At 48.7% G+C, this 22,609-nt stretch overlaps 1 protein-coding gene across 2 annotated transcripts in view; it reads right to left on the bottom strand.

Moving 5' to 3' along the window:
- RAB43 (RAB43, member RAS oncogene family) overlaps positions 1 to 21,688 on the bottom strand; it is a 40,158-nt gene extending 18,470 nt beyond the window's left edge. Inside the window, exon 1 of one of the 2 annotated variants that reach the window (XM_064591388.1) lies at positions 21,332 to 21,688. In XM_064591388.1, coding sequence (XP_064447458.1) covers positions 21,332 to 21,535 — 204 coding nt within the window. In that variant the 5' untranslated portion in view covers positions 21,536 to 21,688. The remainder of the gene's footprint in view (positions 1 to 21,331) is intronic. The other variant, XM_045904241.3, reaches the window with a different exon arrangement.
- Between the last annotated feature and the right edge of the window lie 921 nt (positions 21,689 to 22,609).

Below are 22,609 nucleotides of genomic sequence, written 5' to 3'. Positions count from 1 at the left end.
TTGAGCCAATCAGGCTTACTTTTTAACAGGATCTCTCTGGTTGCTGTACTGAGAAGAGATCAAAAGAGGTCAAAGACAGAAACAGGGAGACAAGTTAGGAGGCAATGGCCATAATCCAGGTAAAAGACAGTGGTTGGACCAGGGTGGTAACAGTGGAGGAAGGGAGAAGTGAGCAAATTCAGAATACACTCTGGGAAGAGAGCTGAAAGGAATGTAATTATGATCTAATCACTATTGCCACACAACTCTACTGGGAGGATGCAAAGTGTGTACGTGTACGATGGGGGCTGGGGGGAGCACTGAGAGTTAGTTAACCATCACCTTCCAAAGTCAGAAGTCAACAAACTATGCTATAACTGGGGGGGGAAGGGGGATGGGTTGCAATATAAGCAAAAGAAATAGAAAAATCCTATCACCTGTAAAAGAGCTGGAGCTGATTACCCCTAGAGGCTGGAGGTGGGGGTATCAGGAGACCTTTTTGTAACAAGTCTTGTTGAACCTAATGACTCTTTAAACCATACACATATGTAACTCTAATAAAAATTAAAAACTAAATTAAAAACCAACAAAATAGCTCCAGATTAAGGTATCTAGGTCAACCAATTGGTGAAATTTGGGCAGCAATGGAGGAGATATTTCTGGAAAGTAGGTCCTTCCCATGACTGGTAATATTCTCATCCTACTCTCCCGCATTAGAGGAAGGGAATGAAAAGAGCAGTGTCAGTGCTCCGGGGTCCAACAGGCCTGAGATTGTAAACCAGTTCCATCACTTTCCAGCATAGTGTCTCTGAGCTACAACTTAATTCAGTTTCCCATCTGTTTAAAAAAAAAAAAAAAGGTACAGTAAGGGCCAAATAACAGATTCAGTGTGTACAGTGTCTAACATAGAGAAGGTGCTGGATAAATGCATCCCTTTAGGGGCACCTGGGTGGCTCAGTCAGTTAAGCGGCTGCCTTCAGCTCAGGTCATGATCTCGGGGTCCTGGGATGGAGTCCCACATTGGGCTCCCAGCTTGGCAGGGAGCCTGCTTCTCCCTCTCTCTCTGCCTGCCTCTCCCTGTGCTTTGCTCTCTATCAAATAAATAAATAAAGTCTTTAAAAAAAAAAAAAAGCATCCATTTAACAATATTTACTGTGCTAGTACAATTTTTGGTTAGTGTTTTAAATATAAGAAAGGAGCTTTAATGCGAGATAGAATATATAAAATGCCCAAAGAAAACTATATCAGGCTGTGTGCATGGGTCATTGATTTCTTCGTCTACTATGTACTGCATTTCTGCCATGGGCCAGCCTTTGTTCAAGAGCTGGGGAGACTGCAGGGAATAAAACAAAAACAGAGCTCACATCCCAGCAAAAGAAGACAGACAAGAAGAATGCAAATAGGACCCTTGCAGAGAAGGATAATGAGCACTCTGCAGAAAATAAGGATAATGGGGAGAGACTCCCTGGGATAGGGGCCTCCTGGGGTGGTCCCAGAAGGTAACACTCAAGCTGAGACCTGATGATGAGAAGCCAGGCATGGGGACAGTGTTCAGGCAGAGGGAACAGTGCCACAGTGTCCAGAAAGACAAAGCTCGCCGTGTTGGGAGATACAGAAAGGGCAGTGTGGCCAGATGGCAGTGAAGAAGGCACATGGAAGGAGATGTGGTCAGGGGCAGCGGAAGCCAGAACATGCAGGATCTTACAGGCCGACGTCGAGTACGGATTTTATTTTTATGGCAATGAGAAGCCATTGAAGACTGTCTGAAACAAGGAAATTCGTATTAGACATCTCTTTTATCCCACCTCACATATCTTAGCAGCCCCCCTGAACTCCAGCCCACTGCAGCAGCAACCAGCCCACACAGTATAACAGCCTAAAGAGCCTCGCTGCCTGCCTTGGATCCTCTCCGATTCCAGCCCGGGAGGCCTGTGGGAAACCAAGCATTCATGCATTCGTGACCCAGAAGTGAGAGGGCCTTACCACCCTACGGATCAACCCTTGGCCAACGGGGAGCAAGGGATGCCCGGCCAGATCAAGCCCCACTTGCCCGTGGCAGGGACCAACTTGAGGATGCAGCCTTGTAGCACTTCCTTCCTCCTGTTTTACTCTCTCCGGTCACCAAAACAAATGAGCTGCGTGCAAGCCTGTGTCTCAGGCTCTCGTTTTCCAGAGGGAGCCCAGGCTGAGACGAGAGGCACTCTGACTGATGTTTGCCAAGTATCACCTGGGTTGCTGAGTGGAGCGGGGTCCTACTGTGGGATCGCGGGGAAGGTTTCATAGAGGAGGCTCAATCTCTTGGCCCAAATGCCCTCTGTGTTCCAAAACAGGTGGGAGAAGCCAAGCCAGGTGAGGGCCTACTTTCCCAGCAGCCAAGCAAAGCTCCTTTGTCGGAGCCCCGCACCTGCCGTAAGGCAGGGCCCCAAGGGGGTCTGGGCGAAAGTTTAATAAGTGTCATCAGCCACCTTAGCTACTCAAGAGACAGGCAGGTGAGGAGGCAGGCAAGCACACTGGGGCTATCCTGAGCCGTCCATCGGAGAGGACAGCTGCAGGCTCTATTTCCCAGAAGCCAGAGCAGAACCCCCCACATGGATGCTGTGGGGTTCTGAGGCAGCAGGCTGGTTCCCCGTCAGAGCCTGCAGGCAGAGACCACCAGCCCAGTGCACAGAGCAGAAAGGCAGGCCCACGTCCATCTGTCTGTCTGTCTGTCTTCTTCCCTGCTCCCTGTCCTCAGCAGGGCCCATGGGCACCGAGTCCTTTGCTGCTCCCTCCCCTCCACACTGGCTGTCACCAAGCCTCACACCACAGCCACCGCAGCCAGCCTCAACCCTGCCCCGGGCCTCCGCCCGCACTGCAGTCCATTCTCCACACAGCAGCCGATGTGGAGCCCCTAAAACAGTGTTAAGTAGGATCTTGTCGCTCCTTGGCTCTCCACCCCAGAAAGGCCTAAAGGACCTGCAGCCTGGACTTTATCTGCCTTCACACATAACTTCACTTCAGCCGTATTTGCTCCTGGCCGGTCCCTGAGCACTCGGAGGTCTCTATACCAAGACCCCTGCCCTTGACATTCCCCTTCCTGAAGTGTTCTTCTCCCAGGCCAGCACATGACTGCCGCCTCCCTTCACTCCTGCCTGCTTTCAAGTATCAGTTGTGCTCACGGGTCTTTCATGATTCCCCTTTCTTAAAAGAGCAGCCCATCCTGTCCCCTCACCCCGATTTACTTTTCTCTGAAGGCAGCATTCACACATATGCACTTTTTAAATGTTTCCTGTTCTCTCTCATAGGAGTTTCATGAGGGCAGAGCCTGGCTGGCTGGCTTTCCACATATGCCCAGAACCCAGCATACTGCCTAGCATGTCGAAGGTGCTTGATTAATACATGCTAGATGGATGAGTACCCTTCCTGCCCTTAGAGCCTGTCACCCTGCCCCGCCGGATCTCCATCTAGCAGCTCAGGCTCCAGGACTTGGCTTAGGAAAGCGAACCATTGGGTCTTCGCATCCTAATGAGACTGTGAGTGTTCAGCCTGAAACCACCGAGAGCATCTACCAAGTTGAAACCGACACCCCACCCGCTGAAGTCCTCTGCCCGCACACTCACTTGCCAAACAGGCAGGGACTTTGTACTGTGGGTTATGCCCCAGCCCGCCCTCCCTAACTCTCCCACTTCCCGCCTGGCACGCTGCCCGCCTCTCCTACCTTCCCCAAGCCAGGCCTTCTTATCTTACATCGGACTTCAGGGGAAATTTTTAGGGCTCCTGACATCTGGAGTGAAGTTCAGAAGCATCTGCTGGGCACGGAGAGTAGGAGTGAGGCCCAGTTAGGATGGAGAAGGGCTCCCAGAGCATCTACACTCAGAAAAGGGGAGCTGCCCCCACTCCCACTCAGGAGAGGTCAGTCAGGTAAGTTTCAAATGGGTGCGGGTGGGGGTGGCTCCCCTCTTCTGAGTGTGGGGGTGGGCATTTCCAGGCTGCAAGGGTTCTGGGTCTTGTTCAGGTCCTTCTTCTGCCTTGGTGACAAGAAGGCTCGGGCCCATGTATCGCTGCCTCAATCTGGGAAGCACAGTCTCAGGGTAAGAGATGAGGCTTATTTTCTCTTCTAAGCTTCACAGTTAATGACTCCTTGTTTACACTGTCCCTCTGAGTCCCTATACCCATGACGGCATATTCTTGTCTTTATCTTCTTTTCCTAGGATAGATTGCATTCATCTTGATCTTTTGGTGAACTCCTACCTAACCTTCAGGACCCTGTTCAAAAGTCACCTGGTCAGTAGAGCTTTCCCTGACACACAGGACCAAGCCCCAGCCCAGAGCAGAATTCATTTCTTGCCTTCCTGTTCCCTAGCATCTGTGTTCTTGCCTCTGTAACAGCACACACTGCAGAGTATGTTCAACATTTAATTCAAGTGTCCCAAACTAAGGTGCGTTTGGGGGCAGGCAAGGAACATAAAATGCAGCAAGGCAACAGAAAAGATTGTCCAGCCTAAAGCAAATCCAATTAAAAACAAAGCAGCACATCACCATTCTGTAGGCACCAAAAAACAGGTTTCTTAGTGGGAACTGGCCTAGGGCTGTCTATGTGGGGCTCTTGGTTTGTAAGTCTCTCTCTTGCTATCGAGAATGGGCTCTTGAGGGGAGAGACCCCATCTTACTCCTTTGTGCCACCAGCAACCAGGCACAGACCCAGGTACTCAACAATAAAGGAACTGAAGGCAGGGCCTGGTAGTCAGGCCAGTGAGAGGGAACAAGAGGAGGACAAGAGGTACGGTGGGGCTAAACCTGCTTTCCAGGGATTTGTGCCTGCTGTCCCTAAGGAGTGGCTTCCTATGTGCCCCAGTGGGAAATCAAGTCTGCTCATTAGGTTAAAAGCACCATTAGCGGGGTGACTGCGTGGCTCAGTTGGTTAAGCATCCAACTCTTGATTTCAGCTCAGGTCATGATCCCAGAGTCGTGAGATCAAGCCCCGTGTTGGGCTCCATGCCCGGTGGGGAGTCTGCTTGAGATTCCGTCCCTCTCCCTCTGCCCTCCCACTCATGCTCTCTTTCTCTCTCTCTCTCAAATAGATAAATAAATCTTAAAAAAAAAAAAAAAAAAGCACCATTAGTGGTTCAGTTTCCAAAACCTATGTCCAGCACTGTCTCCACCAGTGGAAATAGAAGAGGATTTTATGTGAACGGTCTTTCTCCTGCATGACAAAACAAACAGTGGAAAGTTCCTTGCTTCTTCATAGTAGAAAAAGACCTTGGAAAAATTAGTTCTCAGGACAAAACTCTGAAAACTGGTCAGACTGACCCAAATACGAGTTCCTGAGCTATTTTTCATGATGTCTTGGGATGCGGTGAGCTGACCCAGGAGGTGGAGTCTGCAGGCCACTCCTCTGGCCAGCCGCTGTCACTTCTCCTGCCTCAGTCCTCCAGGGAAGAGCACAGCCTGGGGCTTCCCAACAAGCCAGAACCGAGACACGGGTTACTCTTAGGAGCAATAGTGAGAAGCTGCCAAACATCCAGTATGTTAGCTGGCAGGTGGGCAGGCAGGGGGGCAGAAGCCAAGGGAGGGAGAGCAGGGCAAGAACACCCTAGGCTAGTGACCCAGGGAGGGGCAAACAACAAGGTCCTGAACACAGACGGCTTCTCTGCAGCGGGCAGCAAGGGCTGCGGGCATACTCCTGAGCTCAAGACTCCTCCTGCCCCCTAAACACAGCTGCCCAAGGTCCCAGTGTCACAGATCTCTCTCTGTCCCTTGTTACAAGGCAACCCTCCTTGGCAGGTTATCTGTCACTGGAAGTGAACGAGTGATCAGGAATCTCAGGTTCCCATTCTACTCCATCAGCAGAGGGGTCAAGGATGGTTCCAGTAGTTACCTGGAGTCGGTATTTCCTCACCAGGAACTTGGGTACAGCGGTGACCAGTCCCACTCTGCAGGGCTGGCAGGAGCACGTGGCGCAGGAGGGGTTCTAACGTGCTTCGAGAACCTCCAGGCACCACCTGTGTTAGCATTCACCTCTGCCAGCCCGTTTCATCCTCACAACCCTAGAAGGTAAGTCTTACTACTGTCTACATGAGGGGTCACAGGGAAGCAGTGGCAGAAGAGCTTTGTCTGACTCTAAAAGCCCATGCCCTTTACTGTGTGCAAGGCTCCTCCAGAATCCTTAAATGCTTTATTTTGTTTTGTTTCTTCTGAGAAACCTCAGTGATGATTCATACCTCCTGCAGGAATCAGTCAAACCCCTTCCTGAACAGTCTCGATGGGGAAAAGACGAGATGTGGGAAAGAGACCAAAGCCTCTGACCAAGGAGTCTTGCCTCGGTCGCTCGCAAAGGACCACTGGCTCCCCAGGGATGCCCCTCCTCCCTCTCACAGGGAAGCCGAGATCACCTAGCACAACCCAAGTCCTTCCTCTGTGGCCTCCTTCCCTGCTGCTACCAAACCACACTCACAGGCCCCCTTAAGCACTACGGGGCAACAGAGAGTGACCCGACCGAAGCAGGGTGCCAGGAGCCCCCCTCCCCGATTCGGTGGTCAGGCAGGCCCGCCAGGCTGGGAAGAGCCCATAACTAACAGGTGGACTGCTGGCTCCTTGTGGCAACAACCTATGCCTACCAGGAGAAGCTGAGAGCAAGCGATGACAGCATTCCTAAAGCCATGGCCATGAGCTCCGACTTCCTGGGTAAATGGTGTCATGGAGCCCTCGGAGCCTCCACACTAATTCCCTTACGCCCATCTGCTTCTCTTTTTCCAAAATTCCTCTGCAGCAAGGACCCAGCCTAGAGAGGGATCAGATGCACTACATCCCAAAATGAGCTCTGCCTTCCCTCACACTGTCCCTCCTGCACCCTGACACCAGGGTTAATGAAGAGTGCGCCAAGCTGGGAGCCCCACTCAGCCTTGACCCCTTGGCCGCCCCTCCGCTCTGTCACGGCTGATGGTGCCTCCAGCTGGCATCAAGCCTCAGGGACAAACAGTGGGTCTCCCACACAAAGGGCCACCACAGCCCTCAGGACACAGGTGACGCACCTTCCACGATCAGAAGTCTGGCGCTGAGCCCCCTGCATCATCTCATCTCCCCTGACACTCCAGCTACGCTCGACTTGGACAAACACCCACACTTCCTCTTCCACACCTCCCTGACTTTGCACATATATGGCTTTGGTAGCTAAAGCCCCTTCTATCTTTCCTCACTGGGAAATTCACGTATCCTTCAGGGCCTACGTATCATGAAACTCACTGCCTCCGTGACCCTGGGGAGAGCGGATTGCTGCCCCCTCTGTGCCCCTGTGGCATTCAGCAGACATCCCTCTGACAGCCATGGCAACCACAGGGCCCTGCTTTGCAGGGACGGTCCTAATTTTCAATATTCGGTCTTGCTGTCGCTAAAATAAACACACACATACTTGTCAGGCCATGTGTTCCAATTCCTGGTTCAGAAACTGGGCAACGACATTAATAGCACTGCATGCTAGCTGTTTACCTGTCTGTGCCCCTGACCAGTTAAGAGCTCCTGAAGAACGGGGACTGTCTCTTACTCATCCTTTTTTCTCTTGAGCTTAGAACAGTGCCTGGGAAAGAGGAGGTAGTTATAGAACGGACAGACAAACCATCAACTAGTCGCCATCTAATGATCTCCCCAATATGCAGTTTATGTCTCAGGGTGTCAGATGGTCACATCTACCAACAACTGTAATTAAGCTGGACAGAACACTTTCAAAGTTCCAGGCATTTTCTCCTTGGAATCCCATTTCATCTTGTCCACTGCTCCAGGCAGAAAAGGCCAGCTCAAGGCCACGACTCTTAAGTGATATCCCAGGAAACAAATTTAACAGAGCAAAAAGGAATCTTTTAACAATAAATGTGAATAGAGAAATCTGGTAGACACAACCCCAACCAAGTGATCAAACCAAGGCATCAGTACCAATGTGGGAACCTGGCTTCCTGTGCCACCTGCCGTGTCCCACCCAAGTCGAAGTGAGCTCTAACTCAACCTCCAGCTTACAGGAAATACAGGAGACAAAGGAACAAGTGCAAACACACCACAAGGGAACCATGAGACAAATCCAGGAAGTGAATCGGTATCCAAAATCAGTATCATTAACAACAACAACAACAAAAAGTCATTAAAAAAAAAAAAAAGCAAGGTGTTGTTCTGGACCAAACTTTACTGGACTCTGGTTCAAAGAGGAAAAACACTGCAGCGCCTTAGGTAGTTCAGTCAGTTAAGCATCTGCCTTCAGTTCAGATCATGATCTCAGGGTCCTGGGATTGAGCTCCACATCGGGCTCCTTGCTCAGCTGGGAGTCTCCTTCTCCTTCTCCCTCTACCCCTCTCCCTGCTCGTGCTCACTCTCAAATAAAGTCTTTCAAAAAAAGAACAAAAATTAAAAGAGGAAAAACACTATAAAAAACTTGAGGGAGAAAGGTGGAAAAACTTAAAAATCGACTAGACAGTAGATGCTATTTTATAGAAATACCATTTGACCCTTGAACAACATGGGGTCAGGAGCACCAACCCCCTGGGCAGTCAAAAATCTGTGTATACTTTTGACTCCCCAAAAACTTTACAAATAGCCTACTATTGATGGGAAGACTTGTAGATAACATAAACAGTCGATTAACACATATTTTTGTATATTATATGTATTATATACTGTATTCTTACAATAAAATAAGCTAGAGAAAATGTTATTAAGAAAGTCATAAGAAAATTTACAGAACTGTACTATAAAAAATCTGCACAGAGGTGCCTGGGTGGCTCAGTCGGTTGGGCGGCTGCCTTCAGCTCAGGTCATCATCCCAGGGTCCTGGGATCGAGCCCCGCATCAGGCTCCCTGCTCAGCAGAGAGCCTGCTTCTCCCTTTCCCTCTGCCTGCCGCTCTGCCTACTTGTGCTCTCTATCTCTCTGTCAAATTAAAAAAAAAAAAAAATCTGCACAGAAGTGTACCCAGTTGTTCGAGGTTCAACTGTACTGATTTACTTAGGTGTGTTAAAAGCATTGTGCTTATTCTTATCAGGGAAATAAAAATCAAAACCACAATGAGATGTCACCACCTGTCACCTGTCAGAATGACTAAAATAAAAAAGACAAGAAATAGGAAGATTGGGGTGCCCGGGTGGCTCAGTTGGTTAAGCGTCTGCCTTTGGCTTGGGTCACGATCCCAGGGTCCTGGGATTGAACCCCACATCGGGCTGTCTGCTCAGAGGGGAGTCTGCTTCTCCCTCTCCCTCTGTCCCTCCCCCCTGCTCACTCTTTTTTTTTTTTTTAAGATTTTATTTATTTATTTGACAGAGAGACACAGTGAAGAGAGGGAACACAAGCAAGGGGAGTGGGAGGGGGAGAAGCAGGCTTTCCCACCGAGCAGGGAGCCCGATGTGGGGCTCCATCCCAGGACCCTGGGATCATGACCTGAGCCGCAGACAGATGCCTAATAACTGAGCCACCCCAGGCACACCTCTGCCCCGCTCACTCTTTCTCTCTCTCTCAAATAAATAAATAAAATCTTAAAAAAAATAAAAAAAGAAAGAAATAGGAAGTGTTAGTGAGGATGTGGAGAAAAAGAAAGCCTTGCACACACCACCGGTGGGAATGCAAACTGGTGCAGCCACTGTGGGAAAAAGTATGGAGGCGCCTCAAAAAATTAAAAATGGAAGTACCCTATGATCCAATAATCTGGTGGGTATTTACTCCTGGGTATTTACCCAAAGAAAATGAAAACACTAATTCTGAAAGATATATATACCCCTATGTTTACTGAAGCATTATTTACAATAGCTAAGACATGGAAGTAACCCAATCACCCAACCATAGAAGAATGGATAAAGACGATGTGGTAAATATATTCAATGGAATATTACTCAGCCATAAAAAAAGAATGAGACCTTTGCAACAACATGGACAGACCTAGAGGGTATAATGCTAAGTAAAATAAGTCTGACAGAGAAAGACAAATACCATATGGTTTCACTCATGTGGAATTTAAGAAACACAACAAATGAAAAAAAAGAAAACAAATGAGCAAACAAACGAAAAGAGACAAACAAACAAACAACCTTAGATACAGAGAATAAACTAGTGGCTGCCAGAGATAGGAGTAGGGATGGGTGAAATAGATAAAGGGGGTTAAGAGTACACTTATCACGAAGAGCACTGAACAATGTATAGAACTGTTGAATCATTATACTGTATACCTGAAACTAATATAACACTGTATGTTAACTACACTGGAGTTTAAAAAATAGAAAAAAAAATCATGCCCATTCTTAAAAATTGTATGTTGAGCTATGGGGTGATATATCATGTTATCTGCAACTTACTTTCAAATTAAAAAAAAGGTATATTACATATACAGAAAGACGAAGCAAACAGAGTAAAACAGAACAACTGCTGAATCTAGGTGGAGGATAGGTTTGGGGCTTATTGTGCTCTTCTTTCAGCTTTTCTATATGCTTGACAGTTTTCATAACAAAAAGTTGGGAAAAATAAGAGTATTAATAATATCTGCAGAATGAAAATATTACTGATATGAAAAAGAACGAACTGGAGATCTTGGAAACTAAAATTGTAATTATCAAAATAAAACAAGAGATGGAATGAATGGTCAGAACAGATACAGCTGAGGGACGCCTGGGTGGCGCAGTTGGTTAAAGCGTCTGACTCTCGATTTTGGCTCAGGTCATGATCTTGGGATGGGGCCCTGGGTTGGGCGCTGCGCTCAGCATGAGCTTGAGTCTGTGCTCAGCACTGTGCTCAGAGTCTGCTTAAGAATCTCTCTCCCTCTCCCTCTGCCCCTCCCACTCATGCTCTCTCTCTCTCTAAAATAAGTAAATCTTAAAAAAAAAAAAAAAAAGAACAGACACAGCTGAAAAGGAAATCAGTGTACTGGAAGGTGAAGCCCAGGGTTTGTCCAGAACACAGCACAATAGAGCACCATGCTGTTGAGATGGAGAAGGTAAGAGATGTGAAGAACAGACCCTAAATTCCAGCTCCTGTACCATGCAAGCTCCAGAGGGGAGAATAGGAGCTAATCAAATACATTTTTAAAAATTCCTTAGACCTGGGGCGCCTGGGTGGCTCAGTTGGTTAAAAATTCCTTAGACCTTTAGGGGCGCCTGGGTGATGTAGTCGGTTAAGCATCTGACTCTTGGTTTTGCCTCAGGTCATGATCTCAGGGTCCTGAGATCGAGCCCCATGTCCGCTCCACGCTCAGCGTAGAGTCTGCCTGGGTTTCTCTCTCCCTCTTCCTTTGTTCCTTCCCCCACCATGCTTGCTTGCTCCTCTCTCTCTAAAATAAAGAAATAAATCTTAAAAAAAAAAAAATCCTTAGACCTTTAGAAATACAGGAATTTTCACTCTGGTTATACCTACTGAGTTCAGAGGAAGGTGAATGAAAAAATATCCCACAACCTAGGTACACTATGGTAAGATTTCAGAACATTAGAAATCAAGGGTCACTTGATTTCAAGAGTCACTTACAGATTCTTTCTGAAAGAATCACTTGAGGAACAATTCAAGCAAAATGCCAATGAACTAAAGCAATAAAAAAACAGTAAACCAAAAATAAATAAATAAAACTTGGAATTAAATAAATTAAATAAATTAAAGGAATTAAAATAACTGTTGATGCAAAATGTCAAAAAAAAAAAATCAATAATGATCTGGCTCTCGAATCCCAGATGATTTCAATGTGGAAACTGGGGGTGGGGAGGCAATGAGGAGGGAGGAAAAGTGTGCCAAGGTTCTTGTCCTCTTAGGGTCAAAGGAATAAATACTAATTCTAGACCACAGGTAGGAAAATATAAATTTGAATATGTATTTAACATTTAACAAGATGAATAGAGACAGGACATATGTATTTCCAAATTACTAAGAAGACGGCATGGGAGAGAGATCCAACAGAGGCCAAGACATACTTTGTGACGCAGAAAGTCAGTCACTGAACAGTGAGGGCAGAGAGCTTCATGTAGGTCATTCAACAACAACAGAGATGGTGCAGTGCTAAGTGCGGGCACACAGCAGAGCTCACATGCCCTCCCGGGCCTGGGAACAAACACGCGAGCAAGACGTGGGGTGGTAGTAAGTGCTAGGAAGAAAAAAACAAAGCAAGGCAATAAGACCAAAAACATTATGCTTGGTGAAGGAAGTCAGACACAGGAAAACCCACAATATTGTAGGTTTCCATTTATCTGGAATGTCTAGAACAGGCAACCCTATAGAGACAGAAAGTAGACAAGTGGTTGCCAGGGGTTATAGGGAGGTAGGAATGGGAATGACTGCTCAGGGGTAGCAGGTTTCTTTTGGGGCAATGCAAATATCTGAAAATTGATTGTGGTGATGGTTATACAACTCTGTGAGTATACAACACCACAGTGAACCGAACACTTTAAATGGGGAAGTTCTATGGTATACGGATTATATCTCAATAAAGACTTTTTTTAAGGAACTTGGTAGAGTGCTACTTTAGACAAAATTGTCAAGGGGGCACCTGGGCTATTCAGTCAGTTGAGCATCCGTCTGACTCTTAATTTCAGCTCAGGTCATGATCTCGGGGTTGTGGGATCGAGCCCCACCTCGGGTTCTGCCCTCAGCGCGGAGTCCGCTTGGGACTCTATTCTCCCTCTGCCTTTCCCCCCACTCACACTCTCACTCACTCTAAAATAAATTTAAAAAATCTTTTAAAAAATGACAGTCAAGTAAGGCCAACTCACGTAAAGCAAAACAATAATCTGCTGATGTATACATACATGTACACACACAGAGCAAACTGCCCCAAAACATCTTAACACACCACGGCCTTCCATCCATTATCACGCTCCTGCTCAGAGGCAGGGGAACCCCTGAGTGGCAAAAAGAAGAATCTAGCTGGAATTCTATAGTTTGGAGTCCTTTTAATACTTAATGAGTTTTTCACACTAGGCTTGAAAATACCAACCATGACTGTTTCACATCAAATTAGCCGAACTTCGCCAGTTAAATTTTAAGAGATTAGGCTTTTTAGCAAACTAGTCTACAAAAACTTTCCCCATCAACTTGCACTATGGTGACACTATTTCTCAAAAGTCATAAAATCAAACAAAACAAAACAGAACACAGAGTTCCTATAAGGTCTCCCGTTTTCACCTGACATTTACCTCCCCTCCCTGGCCAGGAGCCCTTAAGCTCCTGCATGAACCCAACCCTTCAAGCAGAGGTTTACTGATACCCTTTCCTGCTTAGAAGCCTCTCCCTTCTCTCTCTTTCTCTCCCTCCCTCTCTGTTCATTCAGCCAACACTTACCAAGGACTTATTCTGGGGAAAAGAACCCAAAGAAAACCCTAGAGTCAGAGTTTACACTGAGGTATTTACCTTGTGATTTCAATAATAAAATAGATTTTTTTGGGCGCCTGGGTGGCTCAGTTGGTTAAGCGACTGCCTTCGGCTCAGGTCATGATCCTGGAGTCCCTGGATCGAGTCCCGCATCGGGCTCCCTGCTGAGCGGGGGGTCTGCTTCTCCCTCTGACCCTCTTCCCTCTTGTGCTCTCATTCTCTCTCTCAAATAAATAAAATCTTTAAAAAAATAAAATAAAATAGATTTTTTTCTATGTATTTCAAAGAATGTTCACATATTTTATAAAACCGATCTTTTTCTATGTAATTATCTATAATGTAAACACGGAAGATATTAACAATTGATAGCAAACTGAAGTTTATTCTGACAGCTAAATTCTACTTTTTTTATCATGAAATCATCTGCTATTTGTGTACCCATGAGAGTTAAAACCCAAGAATAAAAAAACAAGTTAAACAAACAAACAAAAAATCAAAGCTTTTCATTGGAAAATGTAAATGGAACATTTTTTATTTTTTTTTAGATTATTTCTTTACTTATTTATTTGAGAGAGAGCATGAGTTGGGGAAAGGGGCAAAGGGAGAAAGAGAATCTCAAGCAGACTCCCCACTGAGCATGGAGCCTGACCTGGGGCTCGATCTCACGACCCTGAGATCATGACCTGAGCCAAAATCAGGAGTTGGATGGTGGGGCACCTGGGTGGCTCAGTCGGTTAGGCGTCTGCCTTTGGCTCAGGTCATGATCCTGGGGTCCTGGAATTGAGTTCCACATCAAGCTCCCTGGTCCGCAGGGAGTCTGCTTCTCCCTCTGCCTCTGCCTCTCATAAATAAATAAATAAAATCTTTAAAAAAAAAAAAAAGAGTTGGATGCTTAACCAACTGAGCCACCCAGGTGCCCCAGAATATTTTTCATTTTAAAAATATCTAATTTTGGGGGCACCTGGGTGGCTCAGTCGGTTAAGCCACTGCCTTCGGCTCAGGTCATGATCCTAGGGTCCTGGGATCGAGCCCCACATTGGGCTCCCTGCTCAGCGGGGAGCCTGCTTCTCCCTCTCCCTCTGACTTCCTCTCTGACTACTTGTTCTCTCTCTCTCTCTGTCAAATAAATAAATATCTTTTAAAATTAATTAATTAATTAATTAATTAATTAATTTAAAAAATATCTAATTTTTATCTTTCTCTGGCATCAAAATGGCAGGAGTGGGGATTCCCTGACTGGAAATTATAGGATTTTTTTTTTTCAGTGAGTGATGGGATCCTTCAGTGATGAAATGTCCAACACCATCCACATCAGCTAACCTAACCCACTAACCATGAGCTGTGAGCTGGAAGCCAACCTTTCAGGCCTCTCGCATCAAGATGACCAGCATCCCCTTAAAAAGCAGTTGCCTCAAGAGATGACACACTCCAATGACCTGTTGCTGCCCAACACACACTGCAATTGCTGTCAGGGCCCTTGGGCAAGCCCCCTGGACTGACATGCACCAGAATTGTGACTCTATGGTTAGACCTCACTTTGGACCGAAGAACACTACCACTATGGAACACTCTCAAATATACCCCTGAAGGACCTGCCAGAAGGAAGAGCTGCAGGCTCTGAAGAATGTGAATAAGGATCGTCACAGCTGATCAAACATTGGGGAAATACGCACACAATTTCTCAAGGAGACGATTTTGAAAGGGGCAGCACCCATGGACACATCAGGTTCTAGGTTGCTATTTTTTTTTTTTTTACAAATTAGTCACATTCCTCCTTAGTCACACTCCAAATTCGGGACGGTGTCACCTGACGAACAGGTGCGAAAACCTCGAAGAACTCACAATGTTTACATACCTCATGTAGGACTAAGTTCCTGTTTTTCCAGTCCAAGAAAGGGAGGTTTACAAGGCAAAGGAGTACAAGTAAGATCAGAGGAGTCCATGTATGTCATGGGATAGATACAGAAGTTATTAATGAGCAATGGTTCTTGCTTATCAATTTATCACAGCAGGTTGGAGAGATCCTCTCTCTAACAGCACTAGCTCAGGTTCTGTTGCTCTATGTTCAACAGAACAGCATTTTGTAAGCCATTCTAGAAGATGGGCTTTTTCGTTTGTTCACACTAGCCATATGTACCAATTCACCCAATTCACCTGAATGAATAAGGATTTGTTTGTTTAACCAGCACCTGGCATTAGGATACTGATAACGGTACTGCTAATCAAAACACACAAAAAATGTAAAATATAAGTGATATATGACGGCCCAGATATTAAACTCATCCCAAACCTTTCCGTGCGTGTGTGGTGTTTGTGCGCATACTGCCAGTGGGAGAGGGCATAGCATAGCAGTGAGAATAAGCACCAGACCAGGAGCCAGAAGGCCAGGTTCTGTTCCGATCTGCCACATACAGGCCTTCATGTCCCACTCTGTAAGATGGTGGTCCTTCTCACAGGGTGACCTCAAGCAAACCCTGTGTGGGTAGGTGAGATAGGGATTCTTTCTGCAGCTCACTGATGGAGTAACAGATAGGTGAAGTGACTTGCACAAGGTCAGCTGGGCACCCAAGCTGAGAAGCCCCATGCCGCTCTCTCTCCCAGTTGATTTCCACACCAACGTCAGTCCCCATTTCCTAATGATCTGCAATGGGCCAGGTCCCTAAAGATAAGAGGTTTACAGGGAAGCAGATTAGAAGCAATGATGTCACATGCCCAAAGAACTACATGGCAAAGTCAAGATTTTAAGATGGTGCCTCGTGGGTCTAACACTGGCCCTCCTTCCACTGTCTTTCCACAACCCGCGCTACCTCAGGACTATTAGAAACCTCAGGAGGCAAGGTTTATTTTGCAACGGGATGGCTGTCATTGGCCTCAAGAACAGATTTCTCCAGACAACCAGCATGACCCAGAACTTCTTTCTAATCTAACAGTCCTTATGCTATTTCTGATCAAAACTGAAAAAGTCAAACCAATACGATCCAAATCAGAAAAGCATCTGATCCAAATAGCAAAATCAGACCCCTGATTGGAAGGACCAAAGATGCAAACTTTAAAAAGAAGGCAGTTCCTATTTCCCTGCCTGCCCCCTCTTTGGGAAGTGCCAGGAGCAGCTACAAAAACAAAGGTGACTTGTAGGGCCTAGGGAAGCTTGAGAGCCAAGGCCCAAGGGCATACACTTTACCTCTGTGAAGGAGAGATCTGGCAACATCCTCAATAAGGGGAGAGTGAACCCGACAGAGAGCTGAATAAAGGGGGTACAATTCGACAAGGCTAACCTCTGTGTGTGGACTTGAGGTCTGTGTCCCCAGCGATCTGCAAAACGAGTTTACATAACAGGCCTTTGTGTTGTCCCAGATAAGAGAGAGTAGAGGAGCAGTAAGAATGTTTTAAGGATTTAGAACCGGCTGATATTTCCTGGGGGATAGTGAGGTTGGGGGGCAGCGGGGGCGGGGAGCAAAGGGTGGGGGAAGGGTGAGTTAAGAAATCATCTGTCTGAGATAAGGAGGAAAATAGTAACAATGGCCATAATAATTTAAGTCCTCATATTTGTAATTCCTTGGTTTTATTCGCAATAGCACTCTCAGGATAGAAAAGAAACCAATAACACCAATTGCCTCTTCTTAGAGGGCATTGCGGGGTAGGAGGACAAAGGTGAAAGGGAGATTTTTTTTTTTTTTTACTGTCTGCCCTTTTACACCTTTGAAATTTGGTTTGGAAGATGCAGCCCCCCAGCCCCCCAGATTCGCTCTTGAAGTTCAACTTGCATAGCTAGAGCTGTGTGAATCCACATGGGGTGGGCACAGGAACCCATCACCCTATATGGAGCCTTACTAACCAGCACAGCAGGCTAGGTGAGCTGTTCAGAGCTGGCTAGATGTTCTGGTAGCAGACAAACATCCTGAAACTTGCTAGGGCTTCAACCCTTACTACTGAAAAATCTATAAAATGCCCAAGTCCACACTGTTTCTCAAAGTACAGTGGCTGCAACTGTCTTTTTACTAGATTCATTAACTTGCAGATTCCCAGGGTCATCATTTTGAACTCAGAGGGACTCAGACGGGTGGCAAGTGTAAAAATGAGCCCTGGGCTTAGGACCCAGGCAGACCCTGGGTTCAAGTCCTGGTTTTGCCCCTGATTTGTGTGTGGCCTTAGGCATGCTGGTCACTTCATTTATTTTGACCTCAGCTTCCCCTCTATTAATAAAAATCAATTCCCAGACATGTACTATGCACCATGCATATAACACTGTTGTAGGTGCGGGGACTCACAGGCCCACAAAGCAGACTAAATCCCTGCACTTTCAAGGAGCGGACAGACCTTGTACAGGAGGAGACCAACACATGAGGTCATTTCAAGTCCTGCTAAGTGCTATGAACTTACCCCTGAACTCACCCTGTAATGGGACAGAGGGTCCAGAAGGTCAGGGAAGGCCTCTCTCTGAAGAGGAGGCATTTGCAGTGGGAGCCAAATGAAGCAACAGGGGGATGTAGGGACATGCTGTGACAGGCAGGGGAACAGATACAAAGAGCCCAAGGCAGGCATGTCTGAAGGACAGAAAGGGCTATCGAGGCTAGAGAGCAGTGAGTGAGGGGCAGAGGGAAGGCAGTAAATCAGCCAAGGCAGACAGGGGCCCACCTCTTCAGGTGAGGAGTACGGATGTCATTCTGGTTGCAACAGGAAGTGACTATAGAAATAAAGGGGTTTAATTAGATCTGTGATGTTGCAAACTTTTTTATTTTTTTAGCAGCAGAACTTTTCAGCCAAATAAAAACAAGTGGAACCTCAATATAGAACTGGATAAAAGTGGTTCTGCTCTGGCTGGGTGAGAAGCTAGTTAAGGCCCTTCTGAACTTGTGGCCTCTTGGCCTTCCCCCTTTACCCTCACAGCACCCCCAAGCACTGGAGCTCAGAGGAGCTGGAAAAACACCAGGTGATCTATCTCTGGGCTCGTCAAGCTCTAACAAAAGCTGCAGAACAAGGAGAGGAGTTTTGGGGAATCATGCTGGATCCTTGCTCGGCCCCAGATAGCTCCTGGAAAGGTTTTAAACAAAATCCCTGATGTGGTCACACTTTCTGCAGGAACAATAACAATAAAATCTGGTTCGTCAAAGGTTCCAGTTAAAATCACACTGCTGAGGGCGCCTGGGTGGCTCAGTCGTTAAGCGTCTTGCCTTCGGCTCAGGTCATGATCCCAGGGTCCTGTGATCCAGCCCCACATCCGGCTCCCTGCTTGGCGGGAAGCCTGCTTCTCCCTCTCCCACTCCCCCCTGCTTGTGTTCCTCTCTCGATGTGTCTCTCTCTGTCAAATAAATACATAAAATCTTAAAAAAAAAAAAAAATCACACTGCTGAAACTATAGGGACAGAAAACAGATCCGTGACTGCCAGGGGCTGGGGTGAAGGGAGGACACTGACACAAAGGGACACAAGGGAACTTTGTGGGTTGCTGGAAGTATTCTATACTGTGATTGTGGTAGTGATTATGGGACTGTATACATTTCGTCAGAATTCACAGAACGGGGTGGCCCAGTCGTTGGGCGTCTGCCTTCGGCTCAGGTCATGATCCCAGGGTCCTGGGATTGAGCCCCGCATCGGGCTCCCTGCTTGGCGGGAAGCCTGCTTCTCCTTCTCCCACTCCCCCTGCTTGTGTTCCCTCTCTCGCTGTGTCTCTCTCTGCCAAATAAAGAAATAAAATCTTAAAAAAAAAAAAAAAGAATTCACAGAACGGTACACCTAAAATGGGTGAAGCTTAAGGAGTATAAATTTAACTCTAACAAACCTGAAGTTTTTTTAAAAAAAACCAAGGCACCTCCGAGGCATTTTATGGATGAGGAAACAGAATCAGAAAGCAAAAATGACTTGCTCCTGCTGAGTCAGTAGAGCCCCAAAACTGCTGTTGATGGACTGTCTCCCATCCACTGCTGCTCAGTTTCAATCCAAAGCCTCTTTAGCACCCTGAGCCCCAGGTTTCTCTGACTGCAAAACGAGGAGGTAGATAAATGCCAAAGACTTTCCCACTCCAGTCAGATTCTAAGAAGCAGTCTGGCATAGGGGAAAGCCCTCGATGCTCTGGAGTCAGAAACACTGGAAGAAAAATGCCCACTTCAGTCAGTTACTGGCTGTGCCCTGGGGCCAGCCTGTCCTATGCCAGTACAGGGTTAATAAGAACACATCTGCACATCGGCTGGCACACAACGGCCTCTCAAGAGGGTCAGCTGTTATAACTACCAAGGGGTTTTACCATCCCTACCCCGTGCTGATCCCAATCCCACCCGGCAGCCTCCTGAGAACAACGTGGAGATGACCATAAGGAACGGAAATCACGAACTGCCTGCCCCGCATTGCATAACCTGCGCTCGGGTACACAGCACACCCTGGGCTCCACTGGGGCACAGGCTGTTATCTTGCCAGGTCAACAGGAACACCCTGCCCCCTCCTTGACCACCGTCAGCACCCAGCCACCACAAACACTCGGGTGCAGGAGAAGGCCGACAGCTTGCAGGAACACCACTGCTATTTATGCCTATATTTTAGGCACTCCGCTTTCCCTCTGGCTGCTGGCATCATCACAGGGCACAAACTCATCCACAGACGCACTCCACCCATCCTACAGCCCTTCCCTCGCCACCTGTTCCAAAGGGGTGGTCCCAAATAATGACTCAAAGCTGTCTGCCACACCTTGCTCTTTTTTTTTTTCCCATCCTAAGGAAACCAGAAACACACAGAAACCCAAAAGATTCTTTAAAACAAAACAAAACAAAACCCTTCAGGCAGGGAGTCTCTGCTTCCTGTGGCACATGAACTCTAGAGGCACTGTGGTCATGTAAAGTTTGTTGGCTTACTATTTCTCCATGGAGGGACAGGAGGTAGGCAACACCCAGAAATTATCCCAATTTTGCAGAAACAAAGAGCTAAGTACCCTGGCAAAAGGCAAACATGAGCAGGGCTACAGCAGCCCAGGGACGCAAAGCACCAGAGCATCAGGTCTCAAGGGACTCCAATACCCTGGCTCAACTTCTAGAAAACACAGAGATAACAGGAGATAACACTTGCCCTGTGCTGCCCCTGCCCAGTGCTCTTAAGAGCTGTCCTGCAGATCACGTGAACTGAAAACCATGAAAGAATGGAAAAGATTTCTGCACAGCTCAGTTAAGTTACTGAGCAAAAACAATGCTCTGCCCTAGCCACGGTCTCCTAACTCTGTTACGGAGGGCTGGTAGCCAGGTTAAGAAACTCTGATTCATTAATCACAAGTATTATTTATCAAACCATTGCCAGGACATTGTGGCAACTACATCCTGCTGTTTCTATTCAGAGTCATTGCCAAAGTTTGGTCCTCTCCCCCACCTTCCGGTATCTGTGAACTTTTCAGTTTCTATCAAACTCCAGCTGGGGGAGGGGACCCAGTGCTGGCCCTCGTCGAGTAAAGTTCCACCACCAGGTCCACAAAGAGACTGCAGGGAGGCGTGGCCAGGCCGGAAATTCTGACAAAAAGTTTTGGCCCTCCGGTCCTAGAAACAACTACTTCCTGATCCCTCCTAGTCGTGGGGGGGTGTAGTTTTCTGGCCGGGTTCCCCCCACCAGGGCAGAGCTGGGGGCTTCGATCGCGGTGGGGAAGGGTCAGGCCAGCCAGGCGGCCTTCTGTCCCCCGCACTCCGAGGCGCTCTGCTGCCTTCCACTGGCGAAGTTATTTTGGAGCAAAAGTGCCCCCAGGGTGTGTAAGCTCCGGCGGGCGGGGCCTCCTCCCCCGCACTACCCCCAAGACACACACACACACACACACACACACACAACCCAAGGCCGGCGCTCTGAGGACTGAACCTGACCCAGACCCCAAGGCCTGGGCCTGCTCCGACAGGAGGAAGGGAAAGGGGGAATCGAAAGAGATTTGCCAGAATCCTCAGGACAATCCGGGGCGCTCGCTGCGGCCTGGGGCCGCCCCCGCTGAGGGAGCGCCTTCTAGGGGCCCCGGTCGACACCCGGTGCCCGTAGGAGCCCGGGCTGCGCGGCAGCCAGAGAGGGCCAGGCCACCCCCGCGCGGCGACCCCAGGCCGGGCCTCCCACCTTGACCCGCTTGCCCTGGATCTCCAGCGTCTTCATGGTGAAGTCGACGCCGATGGTGCTGCCCTGGCGCTCCGAGAAAGCGCCCGTCTTGAAGCGCTGCACCACGCACGTCTTTCCCACGCTCGCGTCGCCCACCAGCACCAGCTTGAACAGGAAATCGTACTGCTCGTCCGGGTCCCCCGCGCCCGGGCCCGGCCCCGCCATGGCCGCGCGGGAGCCGAAGGGCCGGCGCTCCGGACGCTGAGGGAAGCCTGAGCTCACGGAAGCCGCGGACCGCCTGGCGACGTGGAACCGCCGCAACACCTGAAGTAGGGGCGCAGCCGACAGCCGGCCCCGGCCCGGCTCCGCCCCGGCCCCGCCCCGGCAGCCCCCCCCGCCCCGCTCAGCCCGGGACTCGCCTAGTCCCGCCTCCGCAAAGCTCGCGGCCGGCCCTCTGCTCGTTCCGGGCCAGTCCGGCCCTCGCGCCCGGCCTCAGCCCCGCCCCAGCCCGACTCTACCCTCAGCACCTTGGGCCCGCCCCATCCCCGCTCTAACCTCAGCACTTCGCGGTACAGACTCCGCCCTCAGCCACACCCCCGATCAGACTCTGCCCTCGGACCCGCCCCCAGCACCGCCCCGGCCAGACTCCGCCCCCAGCACCGCTCTCGGCCCCGCCCCCAGACCGACTTGCTGCCCTCGGCCCGGGGACTCTCCGCTTCTCAGCCCCGCCCCTGAGTCCGCCCACAACCCAACTCCGCCCACGGCACCGCCCCCAGCCCTCGCCACGCCCCCCACCGCCACGGGCCAGGCTGCCTCAAGGGTGGAATGAGGAGCTGACTCAAGGGTACGGTGGAGTCTCTGGGTGGGCCTGCAGGCCTGGGGCCATTAGCCCAGCCCTTGCACCCAGAATGGCCTCCTCTAGAATGGATCACTGGGAAGGGGACAACCGCGGCAGAATCCCTCCAACAGGGGTTGGGAGAGGTGGTACCATCTTCCCACACAGAAGGGAAAGGCATAGCGGCCCACTACAAGGAACGAGAAGGCTTCAGTGAGGCCGGAAATTAAGCCGGCTACAAAACTGGGGTGAAGACCAGAATCCCGATGGGGAAAGGGACCTGAAGGCTGTGTCCTCAACGTGACCCCCCCTTTCAGGACTCTCAGGAGAAGGGATCTAGAGAGCCCATTTGGTGGATGGCAAGGCCAGAAGGAGGAGTTGGGAAATCACAACCCCCAAAGGCAGCCTAGCAGTGGTTGAAGCAGATGTCCAAATGGCTCAGGGTGGACTGGCTCAGTTGGGGT

This window comes from Mirounga angustirostris, unplaced genomic scaffold (assembly GCF_029215605.1).
Source record: "Mirounga angustirostris isolate CCGP_5_RB_7025 unplaced genomic scaffold, mMirAng1.0.hap1 SCAF_1, whole genome shotgun sequence".
NCBI classification, from domain to species: Eukaryota; Metazoa; Chordata; class Mammalia; order Carnivora; family Phocidae; genus Mirounga; species Mirounga angustirostris.
The sequence above is the reverse complement of the archived record's forward strand: the minus strand, read 5'-3'. Positions and strand labels throughout refer to the sequence as shown.